Source organism: Mytilus californianus, unplaced genomic scaffold (genome assembly GCF_021869535.1).
Source record: "Mytilus californianus isolate M0D057914Y unplaced genomic scaffold, xbMytCali1.0.p SCAF_7, whole genome shotgun sequence".
Lineage (NCBI taxonomy): Eukaryota > Metazoa > Mollusca > Bivalvia > Mytilida > Mytilidae > Mytilus > Mytilus californianus.
In genome coordinates, this window is record NW_026262723.1 from 40077874 (window position 1) to 40094712 (window position 16839).

Below are 16839 nucleotides of genomic sequence, written 5' to 3' on the forward strand. Positions count from 1 at the left end.
TTGCTTCTTTATCTATCTATTCATATGGACGTAGGTGGCTACGATATATAATTCTGGACACATCAACATGACTTTTTTCACCATGAATTTGTATAGTAATTACTATACCAATCATTGTTTTCATAAGAGAGTTGCTTAATATTTTTCACATATCTATAGCAATAAAAGCAGAAGATAGGGGAAGATACCGCAAGGGGTAGTCAACCACAGCTGGGACATAACATATATGTTAGCATAATAGTCCCAGGCTACAGGTTGGTAAAAACAGTTTTTCTGACATTAAATTTTCATAAATTTTATATTGAGACCATGAATTGAAAACATACCTTACAATGTACCTTAAAGAAACAAGTAAATCATAGATTTTATTGGATATCATTTTAAAAATTCTCACAAACTTCCCAAAAATTAGGGTACAATTCCGGGATTAAGATTACTTCTTCTAAACAGTCCTCGCTAGGTGGCGCTCTATCCGCCTACGTGTTGACGCCATGAATGTTAGTTGTTGAAAATATAATTTGCGAAGACGTTAATTATAGACACAAAAAACTAAGACAGTACAATGTCTGCCCAAGAGCAAATGCGGGCGATGTTGGATGAGCTGATGGGCACAGCAAGAGATGGTATGTTGAAGACGATTAGGACAAATTCATGCATGAAAACCAGGAAGCAAACAGGATTTGAAAAGCCTTCCGTCCCAAACCATAAATATTTATTTTTCTCAATGTTCATATCATGGTTGTCGAAATACAAAATGTTTAATTTTAGCATTCTCAATCAGTCTTCAGTTTGATGCTCTTGTTTTCTTTTATGAATTTATGGTTACAAAAATCTTGTTTTGCGTCCTTGACCTCTTTTAATGAGGGGAGATAATTACAATACAAGTTTAAACTACATCTTCTTTTCATTCAATATGATTAATAATTTACTATGGATATTGCTTTCTTTGCAACATTTTCAATTCTCAGGATAGTTGTGATTTTATTTATTCAAAGAAAGTAAAATTTCAACTAGTATTTACAGTAAAAAAGTTTTAATTTTGATTGTCAAAATTTTTCTGATAAATGCCGGTAAAATGGCATTATAATATGACATGAAATATTAAGTGGGTCTATCTTAGAATTTAAATGAAGTGTTTACCTCTCACTTTTGATATATGTACAGTTGTATACATTTCTATGAGTGGATTGGTATATGTTTTTTTTTCAAATGCTTGACTTGTCTGCTTTACAGTAACACTTGTTTTCAGGATTTTTTTTAATGTGTAACTGTTTTTATATGTTTCGTTTATAACATAAATAAATAAATATGTATTTATCCACATATTTAAATTTAATTTTTAATTGTGTATGATAATTTGATATTTTTTAAAGAGTTCTCTAAACTGCAGAATATCTTGTAGTATGAGACTAAACAGTATAACTATTTATATATAAAAGTTATCAATAATTACATTTGTTATCATTTTACATGTATACAAAAATTATATTTGCATGTATTTTAAATAACTGGTATAAGTATAAGATGTTATGCAAACAGTTACACATTGAAATATAATAAATTCATGGGTTTTAATAATTTGCATCCCTATTTTTCAAGGGACCCCTTTCATGTGGTCAGGTGTAATGCAGTCAAATTTGCCAAGGGTTTTAAGGTGATGAAGTCCAAGCCGTGAGTTGAAATTAAATAGCTTTCATTGCAGAGTACTATTTCTATTGTAACTTTGTCTATTCATGTATTAATAAATTTTCATTCTCATAAATAGCATAAATCAAGTCAATTTATGAAAAGGTAAATCATGTTAGCAGGTAATGTTAGAAAGGTAAATTTATTAACAGGTAATTTTAGGGTAAATTTATAACAGGTAATTTTATAATGTTTAATACTTAAATTTTAACTTTTATTAAGCCAATATTGCATACTGATATGTATTTGATAATTTCTACACTTTATTAATGAGCATGTTGGCAGCTTTGAGGAAATATTTACTGTTGCAGGTGAGAGGAAAAGGTGTAAAACTAAGAAAAAAGCATGCCACTGACGGATGATTAAAGGATCGCAGTGTGTATTATATGTAAAGTACAAACAGCCTATGTTTGAAAATACTGTCGAAAGATTTGGTTTTACGTTTATCTTACGAGATTATGAAGGAAAGTTTGTTCAAGTTAATGTGACAAAACACACCTTTTGAACAGTATAAATGAATATAGGGCATATTTTACCCTTTGTCTTATAAATGTGAAAAAAATTGTGTTTTTTTAAATTTGTCAAAAAAAGGATAATTTGGAAGAGATTTACAAATTAAACTTGGGGGAACATTATGACAGACTGAACCCTGCTACTTTGAAAAGTTAATTTCTTTGATTAAATGTATATTTTACTTATTCTGCTGTGGTATTGATAAAAAAAACACATGAATCCTTTGTACAATATATGAATAAGTTTTTTCAAACAAGAACAAGGATATTGGAAGTCACCAGTTAAACTGTAAGTACTAGTATATGGTTTAATAGTTGTGTTTAAATTAATAAATCTTCATGTATCAATTATTTTCAAAAGTTTTTGCAAGAGCAGATATGTTGTGTGCATTTTTAAAAAACCAAATCTTTTGACAGAATTATGGATGAAAATACATGTTGCAAACTGATATTCAAAATTGTTTTCTTTATTGAAATAATTCTGAAAATTTTTTGAAGTTTAGAAACAAAAAATTCATTAGAAGTTTGCAACTTGTAATGCTTAATTATCGTAGTACTGTATAAACTGTTGGCATAATGATATTATTTTTAAACACAAGGAAATAGTATTTTGGCTTCTGAAATGTAAAAAGTATTCATATGCTTTAAATAGTGTATGGCATCTCTTTCCTGTAAAGCAGTCAATTTGAAAAATAAGTAAAATGTTGGCATTCTTCTACAAACTAAAAAATATTATTGTTATTAAAATATAGACCATTCCATTCAGTCATTATGCTAATTGATTATAAATGGGCAAAATTTCAAGGAGTAAACATGTGAATTTTACAAGTTTCTAACATATTTGTCGAATAATATAATTTCCAGGAGATCGATCCCGATACAAAGTGAAGTTTGACGATCCTCGGGTATGTAAGAGTTTCCTGCTAAGCTGCTGTCCACACGATATCCTTTCTAGCACGGTAAGTGATTGTATATAATGGAAAAACATGACATGGAAATTGGTACGTACATCCCAAATAAAGATAGGGTTTTTGTAGCTAGAACAATATTTTTTATATGGAAATGGATTTAATAATGTTATTTCTATTTACTTTCGACATCGATTACCATAAAAAAAAATTGTTGAGGCAATGTTTCATCCCTATTTTCCTAATTGAAAGACTTAGTATGGTTAATATGTTTCTAAATTTTTTCCAGTACTGATTTGGAAACTTTGTTAAAAAGATGCATATTTCAAATTAGAAAATATCAGAATAAGCTAAGTAGTCAACATTAGGTTTCTTATTTATTCATTGTATATTACAACAAACATGTTTTGGTAAATATCAACAGTATATATATATATGAAGATAAAATACATACAGACATAAGTTTAAATCCAGCAAACTTTCAAAACAGTTGGACTAGGCAAATAATCACTACACAATATAGCTGTTAATAGTTGCTTATTGGTTCTGAAATAAATTCAGCTTTTGATGAAATACAATATAATTTAACATGTTTCTGAATTGAAGAAGATATCTTCAGAACAGACATTTGTGTATAAAGGAGTTTTTTAGAATTTTGAAGTTTACAACAATTTCATTTAAAATTGAATGTTAAATATTATGAAATTAACTTCAGTGTACTCCACACACATTTCATATTGAGTATCCTGGTAAACAGGGCATTTTAAAGTACCATCTTATTTCTAGAAATTATAGTATCCCATCAATAACACAATCTATAGCATAACAATCTCCGATAGCATCACATTACCATGATGGTAAACAGCCCTGGAGAGAACACTGAACTTGATGATATAATATAACATTGTTATACTAAAGTTACTTCGCTGCAATATATCTTCATATATAAATCTTGGAAGGAAAATGATAAACATTGTTTTAGAATGAAAATGTAGTTCGATTTATGAAATACTGTTGTTCTGTTTACAGAGAATGGACTTAGGTGAATGTCCAAAGATACATGATTTAGCACTCAGGGCTGATTATGACCAAGCTTCAAGAGGAAAAGATTATTATTATGATATTGATGTAAGTATGGCGAGTCTCACAATGCTGTAAAAGAATGTTTTGCAGTTTTAAAATGGAGCTTACTGTGGATTAATTATTATTTGTCAGATACCAATTTTCGTGGGTACAGGCAAACCATGAAAATTAAAAAGTTCAAAGATTAAAAAATCTTCTATATAGAAATTTATGCAGACTTTTGGGAAATTAATGAAATAAAGTATCCACAAAAATAAATGAATTCGTAGTAAAAGGTTTTATGAAGATGGCAGACATAGTTCATGCACCACAGTTTATCATACATGTAGATATGAATAAAAGAAGGTGTTGAGACATCAACCAGAGGATTGTTCTCTAAAATAACAGCTTTATTACAGAGTTCTCAAAACGAAAAGTGGTGGTCCAAAGGTTTTGACCACCAAAATTTTACAAAGGACTAAAACACGATTGTGGTATTTTACAATAGAAATAATAGTAAATTTTCTTGAAGTTCATGGACCGCCAGGGGAAAAAAAGTTTAAAAACTGACAGACAATTATATTCCTTTCAACTGTTTAGTGTTGTCACAATAGCATATTTGTTTTGTCTTTTTACAGGCTATGGAACATCTTCAGAGTTTCATTGCAGATTGTGACAGGAAAACAGAATTAGCCAAGAGAAGATTAAAAGAAACACAGGAAGAACTGAGTGAGGAAGCTAATACAAAGGTAAAATACCTGTTCTGTACTAGTAATACAAAGGTAAAATACCTGTTCTGTACAAGTAATACAAAGGTAAAATACCTGTTCTGTACTAGTAATACAAAGGTAAAATACCTGTTCTGTACTAGTAATACAAAGGTAGAATACCTGTTCTGTACTAGTAATACAAAGGTAGAATACCTGTTCTGTACTAGTAATACAACGGTAGAATACCTGTTCTGTACTAGTAATACAAAGGTAGAATACCTGTTCTGTACTAGTAATACAAAGGTAAAATACCTGTTCTGTACTAGTAATACAAAGGTAGAATACCTGTTCTGTACTAGTAATACAAAGGTAAAATACCTGTTCTGTACTAGTAATACAAAGGTAGAATACCTGTTCTGTACTAGTAATACAAAGGTAAAATACCTGTTCTGTACTAGTAATACAAAGGTAAAATACCTGTTCTGTACTAGTCTACATTCAGTTGTTACAATGAAAACTAAATGTCATTTATGAAGTTGATGGCTGGGAATATATTACATGTATAAACCAGGTGTGGATTTCTATTGTTTACACACATTTATCTTGGGAGTCTGAATGATAAGTTATATTATTAAAAAGCAAGGAGGAACAAAAAATTGAGACCTTCCAAAATTTCTGGAAAAAAAAACCAATTTTTGTTGTCATAATATTCGAGATGGACCAAAAATTCTATTGGATGTGTACTGATTGATACTTAAGTCTGGGAGAACATGATTTATTAATTAGTTATTTTGGCTTTGAACTAGGTTTCAGTAACTGTGAGTACTTTTAATTTTGGTGCCTTTGTTTCTATTGTTTTTATGTTAGTTGTTTTTGTGCCTTGTAATGATCTTTTTGAGTTCAGTCAATGTCTGATTTTTATACGACCGCAAAAAAATTTTGGGGTCGTATATTGGTATGGCGTTGTCGTCGTCGTCCGAAGACACATTGGTTTTCGCACTCTAACTTTAGTTTAAGTGAATGGATCTCTATGAAATTTTACCATAATGTTCAATACCACAAAAGGAAGGTTGGGATTGATTATGGGGGTTATGGTACCAACAGTTAAGGAATTAGGGGCCAAAAATAAGCATTTTTGTAACTTCCAGACATAACTTGTGTGTTAAGTGTATTGATCTCTCTGACATTGTACCACAAGGTTCCATATCACAAAGGGAATGCTGGGATTGATTTTGGGGGTAATTTCTTCAAAATTTTAGGAATTAGGGGGCAAAAAGCATTTTTCTAGTTTCATGATAATAACTTGTGTGTAAGTTTATGGATCTTTATGAAATTGTACTACAAGGTTCCATATCACAAAGGGAAAGCTGGAATTGAGTTTGAGGGTAATTGCCCAAAACGTATAGGAATAAGGGGCCAAAAATGAGCATTTTTCTAGTTTCCAGACAATAACTTGTCTTCAAGTGTATGGATCTCTCTGAAATTGTACTGCAAAGTACCATACCACAAAGGGAAGGCTGGGATTGATTTTGGGGGTAATTGCCTCCAAATTTTAGGAATTAGGGGCAAAAAACAAGCATTTTTCTAGTTTCAGGATAATAACTTGTGTGTAAGTGTATGGATCTTTATGAAATTATACTACAAGGTTCCATATCTCAAAGGGAAAGCTGGGTTTGAGTTTGGGGGTAATTGCTCTAAATGTTTAGGAATTTGGGGCCAAAAAGGGGCCTTAAAACAAGCATGTTTCTAGTTTCCAGACAATAACTTGTGTTCAAGTGTATGGATCTCTCTGAAATTGTACTACAAGGTACCATACCACAAAGGGAAGGCTGGGAATGAGTTTGGGGGTGATGAATCATAAGGGGGTTCAAAAAATTTGGGGAAGGGAATTTTTTTTCTTTAAAATTTTCCATTTTAAATTGTTTTTTTCTGATTTATATATAAAAGCAAATAATAATGATAATGTTTGAATAGGTAAATTAAAAAAAATTAAGTTCTTAGACCACATTCATTCTGTGTCAGAAACCTATGCTACCTATGAATGTTGTGTCCATACTTGCCCCAACTGTTCAGGGTTCAACCTCTGCGGTCGTATCAAGCTGCGCCCAGCGGAGCATTTTATTACAGTTTGATCTTATGTTATGCTGTTACACTACTGTCACTGGTTAGGGGCACGATTGAGGACTCACAAGCATGTTTGACGGCACCACATTCTTTTGGTGCCTGTCCCAAGTCAGGAGCCTGTAGTTCAGTGGTTGTCATTGGTTCATGTCTGTCATGTAAATTGTTTTGTTATAAATTAAACTTGGTTTTCTCATTTTAATTGTTTCACATTTTTCATGTCAGGGCTTTTTATAGCCGAATACAGTATGTGTTTTTCTCATTGTTCTCTTGAAAGCCGTTAGGTTGCTTTTAAATACTTACATCCCCTTCATTTGAACTCGGGTGGATTTTTGTCTCATTGGCAATCGTACCAAATCTTTCAAAGGGCTATTTCAGAGTTATGGGCATTGGATGTCAACTGATATTAAAAAAAATAGTTGCAGGATTTGTTATATTAGTTAACACACACATTTCATATTTCTAATTAAAATTGTAGGTGTGGAGAGGGGTGTCTTCCAAACCCTATACATATAATATGGAATAGTCCTAGCTATCGTCAATATTAAAATCAAAATGAAAAATTTTATTCTATGTGTTATTCTTAGTTCATAAATTTGTAATAAATATGTAAAATGCTGGTGATACAATTCTACCAAAAAGTATGTTGTTTATTTAGAACTGTTCAATTTAATAAAGCGTAAACTGCAATTTCAGGCTGAAATTATCCACCAGCTTGGAGAACAGATGGGAACCTTACTGGCCAAGGCAGAAGGATTAGGACAAGATGGTGAAGTAGAAGAATCCATGAATTATATGGACCAAGTGGAAGATTTGAAGCGAAAGAAAGCTCTTGCAGAGGTTAATTTAAAAAACTTTTTTTTGGGGGGGGAATGTTTGATGATATGAAATGTTTTACTTTAGATGATGAAAATTCTGTTTCATACATATATATATATTTAGGCTTATGTGCCTGTTGAATGTCAGTTGTTGATAAGAATGAAATTGAGAATGGTTATTAATCTTTACTGTTTGGATTGATATTACATAAAAATGGACAGCAAAGATAGTACCTATGTCTATGAAGTGTAAGGGTGTCTGATTATAATTATTTACAATTACATGTTTAATGTTTTTTTGCTATGCACATACTGATTTTGTGTCATGGATGGATACCCCATATCCTTTCTTTTCTATTAATATTTTGGTATATAGAAAAAAATCCATGAAGAATTTTGTGAAATTATGTATGTTAGAGCTTTTTTTATTGAATATATGGGTACTTAGGAGTTGACTTTTTAAAATCATGCATCATTCCATAAAAGATATAAGCTATACTCTCAATAAAGACTCTTATATAATTCAGTTTGTTTTTTTTGCAATGTATATTTAAAAAAGAATGTACTTAAAACAGTTTATTTGATATCTTTCTTTTTTTTCCAGACTGAATTCAGAAATTCTATGCCTGCTTCAAGTTACCAACAGCAAAAGTTACGGGTCTGTGAAGTATGCTCAGCTTACCTTGGTATCCATGACAACGACAGACGTTTAGCTGATCATTTTGGCGGGAAACTGCATTTAGGGTTCATTACCATTAGAGATAAATTAGAGGATTTAAAGGTAAAAATACAGCATGTTAGATTCTATTCTGAAAAAAAAACTATTTGATTTATTATTTTGGTCAAAAATTCAAGTACTAAGCATATTCATTAACTTAAAACATGTTATGTTATAAATATACCCTGTTCCTTGGGAAGTAGGTATACTGGTTTACTTCTGTGCGTCCAATCGTAACACCTTCCAGTCACTTTTTTCTCAGCAACTAAAAGTTAGTGCTGCTTGATACTTGGTACCAAACTTCATATTAGTAAGCTATATTTTGTAAAACATTTTCTGATCTTTCACTTACCTACTTCCTGTTTGCTGCATATATGTATGCTCTTCACATTGGTGCACACAAAAACAAAATTGTTTAATTTAAGTATTTGAAAGAATAAAACACTCCATGTAATGAGGTTTTACATTTGAAAGTATGAGCTGTAGAAATCCAAAGATTTTTTTTCTCTATTGCTGCCTTTTGAATTCTAGACAAATTTACATGGGAGCTTTATTGACATTTGATCATTTCCTTGGTCTTGCTTTGTTAAGACCACATCACACTTTCTTGTTCTTCAACATCTTGAAAACAGTTGAACAGAATTCCACCAAATGTGAACATATTTTTCTACAGGTCATGAGTTAGTTCACGTGCTATTCTTATTTTTGATCTGAGTCTTTTTTTGGGGGGTTTCCCATGCCAAATCATTCACTGTGACATTTCTTCTTAACTACTATTATTTTCACTCAACATATTTAGTAGGTCAGATTTATAAAAACCTTTTACAGAAAAATGTATCATCTCTTGAAAATATAGAAAATCTTTAATGAATACGTTTCCAAAAGAAATGATTTTAAAGATTATTCATATTCAATAGAAAAGTGTGGCCGACAGAAGAGCACAGCGAGAAAAAGAAAGAGAAGAACAGAAATTGAAACGTGAAGAGAGAGAAAAAGAGGAAGATGAAAAACGGAAAAAAAGTCCAAGTCGGAGTAGAAGTCGTTCTCGTGGCGATAGTCGAGACAGACGTAGGAGATCTAGAAGTAGAAGTAGAAGGTTAGCTTTATCTCAATGACCTTTCACACTTAAAGAAAATATGCAAAATAAGCCAGAGTTGGCTGTATTGAATAAGATTTTGAAAGAAATATTGTATTGAATAAGATTTTGAAAGAAATATATTGTTATGATCTTTTTAAGAAATGATTGTATGGGGAGTTGGTGGTCTTTAGCATATGTTAATGATTGTTTTTTGTTGGGGGGTGGGGGGGGGGGGGGGTTGAGTTATTTGACAGTTTGACACAATGATAAGTACTTAGACTAATCAGAAGTTTCTAGAATACAATTTACATGTTTCTATAGTATGTACAAGTAAGAGATATCAAATTATTTAAACATAGAAAACTAAAATAACATGTAAATTAGACTTCTGCCTTTCAAAAAGAAATAACCAGTTAAAAAATAAAGTGATTAGCTTGATGAACTTTTCTGTTTATATAATATATTTAAGATTTATATAATAAAAATATGTTATAGGTCCAGATCACGGTCAAGGAAGAAGAAATCAAGACATTCATCCAGATCTAGGTCTAGGGAAAGACGCAGGAAAAAGCATAGGTACGTCTTCAATATTGATGTGAGCTTTAATGGACAATAATCTTGATCAGAACGTTTATGTTCACTAATTGTATACAGATGTACATGCATGAAATAATTATTTTATTGATAATTGGAAGTTGTGGTCACAAGGCTAAAACCACATGGAGAAAGTAGCTGCAAATATATTGCAGATCAAATTAACATTTTCCATCTAGTTTATATGTATAAGCAGGCAATTTTAAGGGTGGTTTATTATGCCCCCGCTGTAGCGGAGGGGGCATTAAGTTTTACCCTTGTCCGTCTGTACGTACGTACGTCCCGAAATTGGTTTCCGTTCTCTAACTTGAGTTTGCCTCAACCAAATGTTATGAAACTTATACAAAATGCTTATTACCACAAAACACAGATCAAGTTTGAATTTTGGTGGCGTCACTTGAACCGATCTAGAGTTATGCCCCTTTATAAAAGGAAATATTGCAAAATTTTTAGTTTCCGTTCTCTAACTTAAGTTTGCCTCAACCAAATATTATGAAACTGATACACAATGCTTATTACTACAAAACACAGATCAAGTTTGAATTTTGGTGGTGTCACTTTAACCAATCTAGAGTTATGCCCCTTTATAAAAGGAAAAATTGCAAAATTTTTCATTTTCTTCTAAATATCAAGTTTATATAATATATTTTTAAAATTGGAGTTATCTTCCTTTGACCATGATTATAGTTGAATCAACTACAATCAATGCTTTATACAATGCAATGTTTAATTTTGACTTCCACTGATAAAACACAGATCAAGTTGAATTTGGGTAGTGTCACTTTAACCATTATTGAGTTATGCCCCTTTATAAATAGAAAGATTGCAAAATTTTTTAGTTTAAATTCTGTAACTGAAGTTTACCCCAGCCAAACATTATGAAACCTATACACAATATTCATTACCACAAAACTCAGTAAGGATCAAGTACAATTTTTTTGTTTCAGTTCTCTAACTTGAGTTTGCCTCAACCAAATGTTATGAAACTTATACACAATGCTTATTACTACATAATACAGATTAAGTACGAAATTAGGTGGCAACACTTTTACCATTCTAGAGTTATGTCCCTTTATAAACATAAAAATTGCTGAATTTTTTAGTTTGTCTCAACCAAATGTTGTAAAACTTATACACAACCGTTCTAGAGTTATGCGTGTTTACAAATAGAAAAATTGCTGAATTTTTAGTTTCTGTTCTCTACTTAAGTTAGCCTCAACCAAATGTTATGAGACTTACACACAATGCTTATTACCACAAAACTCAGATCAAGTTCAAATTTGGGTAGCGTCACTTTTACCGTTCTTCAGTTATGTCCCTTTATAACTATATGATATGCAAGTGGGGGCATCATCTGTGTCCACATGTGGACACTATCCACATTTATTTTATTATAATTTGAAGATTGTGTTATTGTGGATATATTTTTTTTCAATGCAAGAAAATAAAACAGTGATAGAATGTAACATATGTACATGTTTTTTGCTTCAACAGGCGATCTAGGTCAAGATCTCGCAGATCACGAAGTAGGTCCAGAAGTCGATCTAGAAGGTCAAGGTCAAGATCTCACAAACGCAAAAGATCTAAGAGATCAAGAAGCAGATCAGGGTCTAGAAGTAAAAGTGTTAAAGAAGATACTAGGAATGGTTCACACTCTCCAGTGCCAGCAGCAGCGCCGCCACCACCTGTGGATGGGTAGGTGTCGAAATAAAAATAATTTATTCGCTGCATTCCTAGTCATATATTATGAATGCTTTTGTGAACAAGAAGGCCTCAGTGGCCGAGTGGTCTAAGTAGTCACACTACTGTATCACTAGCCAGTCAACACTGAGGTTGTCAGTTCGAATCCCACTCGGGGCAGGTGTACTCGACTCCAATCTTAATTGACTAGGATTGTTAGTTTTTGCTACTGAAGGTCAGTGGTTCTCTCCGGGCACTCCAGCTCCCTCCAATAAAAACTGACTGCCACGAAATAGCACAATAGTATTGGTAGTGGCATTAAACACCAATCAATCTTGTGAACAAAATGTTTGAATAACCAGATTACTATGGATCTATTTATTTTCATGGGTGTCAATTTTTGTGGATTGAGAAAAATTCCTACTTTCATGGTTTTGCCAAAGACTGCATACAAACCTATAGAAAATTTATACATTGAACATTTAAACTCCTGGTTTACCTGTACCCATGTAATCCATGAAAATTGGTATCCCACGAATAATTTTGAGTCCACAAACTAGGTCATATTTACACTTCATTTTACAGCCATCCGACTTGAGTGTGTAGGTTCAAACAAAATCTTTGGTTAGCTTGCCTACTAGCTGAACCGTGAAGTCAATATTAGGTTAGGTAAATACTACCCTCCTTTAAGAATAGACTAGTCTGACAAATAAACATTCTATAGGCTTGTAGGATTAGACTATTCCGAAAGGAGGGTAGTATACCTAAACTAATATGACTTCACGGTTCAGCTAGCAAGTAAGGTAACCAAAACTGTGGATTGAACCTATGCACCGAAATCATTTGGCTGTAATGTAAGTTGAGAAAAGTCACATTTATTGTGTGACTAGTTGTCAGTTGTAATATTTTTTCAAAATAACAGTAGTTGCTATTGAATAAATACATGCTGAAAATTACCAAAAACTTTTATATTGCAATCAATAAAAAGTATGGGCATAATGGTGGATTGTTTGTGAGAGGAGCTATAGGGAACATTAATGTGATAGCTACCCAAATATAAAAGAAACTTAAAGACATCTAAATGTGACATGTGTTTATCAATAATTGACGACAAATGTCTGTCAAGCTTTGAATCATCTTGATTCTAGATCTGTTTTGAATGAACTCATCAGAAACTAATTAAAGACGTACTAATGAGATCAACACCCAATTCCAAACATTGCACAAAAAAAAAATACAGAACTGCAAAACCTCTTACAAAAATATATGTTTATACTGTGAATTCATTATTATTGTTTGGTACTAATTATCATGGATTTCAATGGACAGGAAAACCATGAATCTAACTGTTCAACACCTACAAAATTTTCTATAGGTTTATATGCAGAAATTGTGAAAACAATCAAATTAAGTATCCATCAAATTTCTCCGTAAACTAAAACCCACGAAAAGAAAAAGTCCAAATAACAAGAAACAAAAGTATTTTATTTAATTATTTTGAAAATTTTTTTTTAGCTTTGAGTATTCATGAATATAAATTTTCAGCTGAGAGCAATAAATGAGGTTTGCAAAAGCCTTTATTTTAAACATTTCTTTTTATCTATTACAGAGTGGAAGAAAAGCCAAGTGGTGATTAGTAACATTAAAGACTTTATTGACATTTTTAACCTGATCATGTGCTATGTTGACATTATCATGTGATTGACGATTTGGAAAAAACTCATATCATTCTTAACTCTTGTTTTAATGTATCTTTAATACCATTAGAGATAATTTAATGAATTTGTCCTTAGTATCCTTAGTTTGTACTGTTGTTTATTTTGAATTGCATATTTTGAGTGAGACAATTATGACAGATCTCGCAGATTAATGTAAAAATGCACAAACTGCATTAGTGAATTTTATTTAGATGGAAAAAAGACTGAAAACACATGTTACTAAATGCAAGGTCAAATGTATTTCAGATTATTCAACACTATGTTTGTAAACATTTTTTATAACAGTACTGAAGTTTTCTGAACTGTCAGAATTAATTATTAGAGTTGTCAGTTCTTGTCATGAATTTGGTATGGTCAAACAATATGCAAAATACAATTGATATTTCTTTTATAAATACCTTGAAAGGACTTACTTTAATAGAATCACTTACATATCTGCTGACTTGCAAATATGTAAAAAAAAAATATTTGTTTTCAATAATTCTCTTTTTCTTGTTATTGTAACATTTTTCCAAATGAAGCACATCTACAGGTAAAAGAATTCCATTTTGTAATGAATACAGTCGGACGTGTGGATAACTTGCATTAAAGATTGTCCTACTTCAAAAATAGACCCCTCACGTAAAAAAAAGGAGAGAGAAATTGTTCAGTTATTTTTTCTTGTCCATATTTGATTACAGAAATTTATTTTATATTTGTATGTAGAAATTGATGTGTTTTATAGTGTTTGAAATAATGTAGTTTAAACAACTTGAATCCGTGAAACACATTTTGAGGTTTTTAATAACTGAAGTGATTGTTGTTCAAATGATTTGCAAGATTTGGTATACATGATATGAATAAACCATTTTAAATTGTTTTCTTTATCAATTACATTCACGGTACCAATTTTACTGCACCATTTGCACATTTTGATCAATATATATGTGTCTTCAGTGATGCTCGTGGCCAAAATATTTGAAAATATTATTATATCAAAATTAGAATTAGGATTTTCAAGCTTCTTTTCGTTGTTTAGTTATCCCTAATGGAAATTTTGAAGCCTCACCACACTTTGTAAAGAAAGTGAAATTCTCACCCTAGGATTCCTGGTTTTGCTTTAAAAAAAAAACACATCAGAGAGAAGTTTGTGTTGCCTTTTATTTTCAGTAATTAATTGATGTAGCCTTAAGATTTCTGACAACGTCTCTAGTGCACATTATATCAATGAAGTGTACATCCCTCTGTTCAGGATGGCTTGTAATTTATATTGACTAGATATCTAATGGGCAACTTTTAAATTTCTAGCTTTCACTGTCATAGCTCATGTAACAGTTAGAAAAATGATGGGATATAAAATCAGCATATAAAATTTGGATTTTTAGATGAATTGATTTTCAAGATTTAAGGAACTGGGACAAAGTTTTATGCTTGCAAAAATGTATCACGTTCAAGCATTTTGTGACCTTCTACTACTCCCTGAAGTGATTCTCTTGGGTCTACACTTCTCCCTATAATTCCAGAGTGGCTACCACTGGCTTGGGTAACTCCACTAACTAAAAAAAAATAATCCCAGACCGTTTGTTAATTGCAAAAAGTCAATAAAATACTTTCAAAATAAAAAAACAACAAATACATGTACTTTCAAAATTTTGCTTCTGACATTATCTCCTTATCATAAAAATGCTTCTGAAAAGGTTCATTCAATTCGATGAAGGTTTTGACAAAGTAGTTGATGGGTAACAAAATTTAACATTAGACTGTTACTACACTTTTTAACTATAAAGCAACAAAATACGGAAAAAAGTAGAAATATATTTCCATTATGCTCTGGATACTGGCTTTTAGTATAAAAAAGCTTGTGTCCTATTTTCGTAAAATTCCATGAAGGTTTGAAAAGTTATTGATGTCTGAAAAACATTAACCTACTTTAAGACTGTGTCCAAGTATTAACTGTAAAAAAAATCCGTCCATTTATCAGTTAAATAAAAATATATCTAAAAAATTTGGCTACTGTATTTAAATTGATCATAAAAAGCTACTGTCCAAATTTCGTAAAATTCCCGGAGGTTTTGACAATGTTTTTAATGTTTTAAAACAAACTTTAACCACAGACTGAACCTAAATGTTGATGAAGCGGACGGAATGTAAGACTCGTTTCGCAACATGAATGACGCATGCTCGACAAAAATGGAAACCGCATATTGTACCTCAACATATAATAAATTGCTTTTAACAATAGGATACGAAGTAGAATTCACAGTAGATTCAGACTATAACTGACAATAAACAAATACATAACATACCATTTGATTACAAGTAAATTTTGTCACTTTTATCTCCAATTACAAGCCATTAAAGAAAGAAGTACAAGATGCACGTGCTTTTCACCAGTTCTTTAAATTTATTTAGATTAAATTATTTTTATCTTCTAAATTCATGTGTACGCCCGGGCGTTTTGACGTAAACGTAGCTACGCGCCTGACTTTCAACATTAATTCAATCAGGATTCCTGATAAGTAAAGCAGATGAGACATTTCAGCGTGTACACACTTGTTTAACAAAATCAGTATGCTGTCCATTGTGTATAGGAGGAAGAAGCTAGCTGATGAATATCTGATCCATATGTATGTTACGTCAATGCACATAAAGGACAGAAGGACCAGTGGACACTTTTTTGATTCGGCCAGATATTGTATGCTAGTACCTACTTTGATTTATCTCATGTGTCAATTGTTAGTCATATTTTATTGGGTAGGAGATGAGCATAGCTATAAGACAGTATTGTGCAGATAAAATGCATCTTTACTTCTCACAACAAACTTTTCACCTGACCATCTTCGGAAACATTCTGAATAGTGCCTTTGTTTGCTATCGTCAGGAACATTCAGAATAGTGCCTTTGTATGCTTTCTTCAGACACATTCTGCATTACCCTGTTTGCCACCAGACACCCCTGTTCTCTAATTTCGCCATCTGAATAGAAACTTTGTTTGCCAAGTTGGTCATCTTCACTACCATTCTTAATTTGACCCCTTTTTGCCTAATTCGTCATTTTCTAAAAAAACATTCTCAATATACTCCTGTTTGCGAGTTGCCAGGCATTTTAAAAAGCATTCTGAATAGTACTCAGTATATTCACCAAGAAAAATATCCACTGAGAACTCATATAAAATGTTAATCCGTGAAATACTAAGAATAATTTCTATGATTTGATATTATTGCAAAACATTGAAGTTGAAATAGAAAACCAACA

General features: G+C 31.6%; 1 protein-coding gene across 4 annotated transcripts; it reads left to right on the forward strand.

Annotated features, from left to right (window-relative positions):
• The first annotated feature begins 458 nt into the window (after positions 1-458).
• Positions 459-14463, forward strand: LOC127709395 (putative RNA-binding protein Luc7-like 1). Of its 4 annotated transcripts, none has more exons than XM_052214903.1 (11): positions 475-623; positions 1600-1671; positions 1998-3157; positions 4136-4234; positions 4807-4917; positions 7696-7839; positions 8422-8598; positions 9453-9631; positions 10109-10189; positions 11702-11902; positions 13497-14463. In XM_052214903.1, the coding sequence occupies exons 4-11, from the start codon at positions 4139-4141 to the stop codon at positions 13522-13524; spliced, it is 1017 nt and encodes a 338-aa protein (XP_052070863.1). In that variant the 5' UTR covers positions 475-623; positions 1600-1671; positions 1998-3157; positions 4136-4138; the 3' UTR covers positions 13525-14463. The 4 variants fall into 4 exon arrangements, with proteins under 4 accessions (XP_052070861.1, XP_052070863.1, XP_052070864.1 ...); XM_052214904.1 differs by having other exon boundaries at positions 3063-3157; XM_052214901.1 differs by lacking the exon at positions 1600-1671 and having other exon boundaries at positions 459-623; positions 3063-3157.
• Positions 14464-16839: the final 2376 nt, after the last annotated feature.

What these genes read in the sequence shown, in the direction of transcription:
- LOC127709395 (XM_052214901.1), top strand. Translation starts at nt 563, where the DNA reads ATGTCTGCCCAAGAGCAAATGCGGGCGATGTTGGATGAGCTGATGGGC. An exon ending in ACGATATCCTTTCTAGCACG is followed by an intron (nt 3,158 to 4,135) that starts GTAAGTGATTGT and finishes TTCTGTTTACAG; the next exon opens with AGAATGGACTTAGGTGAATG. An exon ending in ATTATTATTATGATATTGAT is followed by an intron (nt 4,235 to 4,806) that starts GTAAGTATGGCG and finishes GTCTTTTTACAG; the next exon opens with GCTATGGAACATCTTCAGAG.